The sequence below is a fragment of the Sardina pilchardus genome, chromosome 22 (genome assembly GCF_963854185.1).
Source record: "Sardina pilchardus chromosome 22, fSarPil1.1, whole genome shotgun sequence".
NCBI classification, from domain to species: domain Eukaryota; kingdom Metazoa; phylum Chordata; class Actinopteri; order Clupeiformes; family Clupeidae; genus Sardina; species Sardina pilchardus.
In genome coordinates this window covers 24,998,400-25,000,899 of record NC_085015.1, presented here as the reverse complement: position 1 = coordinate 25,000,899, position 2,500 = coordinate 24,998,400, and the positions used below count along the sequence as shown (strand labels likewise).

General features: G+C 53.7%; 1 protein-coding gene across 1 annotated transcript in view; it reads right to left on the bottom strand.

The window, feature by feature from the left end:
- Positions 1–989, bottom strand: part of ablim1b (actin binding LIM protein 1b) — a 67,021-nt gene extending 66,032 nt beyond the window's left edge. The window contains 1 exon segment of the mRNA XM_062525739.1: positions 422–989. Within this exon segment, the coding sequence (XP_062381723.1) occupies positions 422–443 (22 nt within the window). The 5' untranslated portion in view covers positions 444–989.
- Between the last annotated feature and the right edge of the window lie 1,511 nt (positions 990–2,500).

Genomic DNA, 2,500 nt, shown 5'->3' with positions numbered 1-2,500 from the left:
GCTCCATGTAAGGAGCATGTGCTGACCCATGCCTCAATCACCACAGCTCCTTACACACTAATTACAGCGACCACAACATCCCCAGAGTTCAGACATCCGGACACGATATACACACACACACACAAACACACCACAGAGAAACACACACACGCAAACACACGTGTGGTTTCCTCACAATCCTCCCAGGTCTCAGGTCCAACTGCCCTGCTTTCCATAATCAACGACAAACACAATGTACACACACACACACACACACACACACACACACACACACACACACACATGCAGACTCCCTCTGCCCCCTCTCTCTCCCCCCTCTCTCTCTTTCTCTCTCTCTCTCTCTCTCTCTCTCTCTCTCTCTCTCTCTCTCCGTGTCTCTCTGTCTCTCGGCGGTGCTGAAACAGAACGCCATGCGCGCTACCTTTCTCCTTCACCATGACCATCGGCTGCTGCCTCCGCGGCTACTGATGCTGCTTGCTGCTTGCTGCTGCTGCTGTTGCTGCTGCTGCTGTTCCTCCAGTGGCGGCGGGCTCGCAGCCTGAGACTCTCCCCAGGCACCCAGGCACGCAGGCAGGCAGGCAGGCAGGCAGGGAGACGGGGAGGGAGGAGGACCCAGGACTCAGCACCCAGGCAGGAAGGCTGGCGGAGGGGGGGAACCGGAGGGGGGGAGCTACGCAGCCTCCGTTCTGCTTCTCTCTCCCGTCTGTCTCGGTGTCGGTGTGTGTGTGTGTGTGTGTGTGTGTGTCTTCCTGCTTAGTCCACGAGAGAGCCCCCCCACACACACATACACGAAAAAAAATGAAATAACAAGAGACCACAATGAGAGGAAAGCGCGTGAGGGAGGAAGATGATGACAGACAGACAGAGAGAGAGAGAGAAGGAGAGAGAGAGAGAAGGAGAGGGAGGGAGAGAGAGAGAGATGAAGAAAATAGAGGGAGCGACAGAAAGGCACGTCCTCGCTAACGGAGCAACCAGCCGGCACTGAACACTTGCCGGTGTTCTCTCTCTCTCTCTCTGCTGACTACCTTCCCTCCCTCCCCTTACAGACACATACACACACACACACACACACTAGCAGGGGAGGGGTGGGGTTGTGTGTGTGTGTGTGTGTGTGTGTGTGTGTGTTTGGACTCTGCCCTCTCTCTCTCTCTCTCTCTCTTGCTGAAGTAACCAGGCTGCAGCTGCTGCATGTGACAAATGCAGATTCCATTGCCATAATCCACTCCCCCACTCCTCCCAGACACACACACACACACACACACACACACACACACACACACACCTCCTTGAATTCTTGAAACAGAAGAGAGGAAGAATAGAGAGAGAGAGATAAAGAGTGACAGACAGAGAGGGTTAACTAGTACACATGAGATGTTCCCCCTCTCCTCCCTCTCCCTTCTCCTCTCTGTTCTTTCTTTCTTTCTTTCTTTCTCTGTCTCATTCACTCTTTCAGTCTTGTCTACGGAAATGGGACATGAAGTGTGTGTGTGTGTGTGTGTGTGTGTGTGTGTGTGTGTGTGTGTGTGTGTGTTCTGTCTGTCTGTCCGTTCCTGATCATGTGTCTGCTTTGTCAATTACACAGCACACAGTTGTTTTCCCAAACAGGGCAAGGAAACAGTCAAACCACACACACACACACACACACACACACACACACACACACACACACACACACACACACACACACACACACACACACACACACACACACACACACACACACACACACACACACACACACACACACACACACACACACACACACACACACACACACACACAGCCCACAGAACAAAAACAACAGTAACTGCTCAAAGACGACCTAAACCTACCCAGTCCAACCACAGCTAAAAACTGCCTCCTCTCTCCCCTGGCTCAGACGAAACTGTCCATTTTCCGCCACGTTAGTAAAAGACTAACAAAGTTCATATTCGGCGAGCGGCTCATTTCGGACACCGAGTCGATGAAACGCGCCGCAGCGAAGCGCCGTTTGAGACAGAGCAGTGGTTTATGGGATTATGGAGGACGGACGGGTTATTGAGCCGTCGCCGCGGCGGCAGTGTGTGTGTGTGTGTGCTTGTGTGTGTGTGTTTGATCGAGGCGGCTGCTGATGCAAGCGCTGCCTCCGCCGCTTGTGCTGTGCGTCCCTCGTGTGGACGGCGGTGCCGGTCTCCAGGGGCGACCGGTCGGCTGGGGACGCGCTGAGAGAATGGGGTCGCCGTGAGGCATGGGGCCGCCCTGGCCCCCCGGCCTGCGTCATCGCTGACGACACCAACACCAGACATGCAGAGAGGAAGGCGTGAAGGGTTTTTCAGCACACACACACACACACACACATACACACACACACACACACACAATCTCTCTTTCTCTCGTTTGTTCTCTGTGTATCCATTTTTGGGGATTTGGTTTTCTGTCAGTTTCTTTCTTTTCTCTCTCCTGCAGTGTCCTCCAGCACATCTCTCTCTGTCTCTCTCTCTCTCTCTCTCTCTCTCTCTCT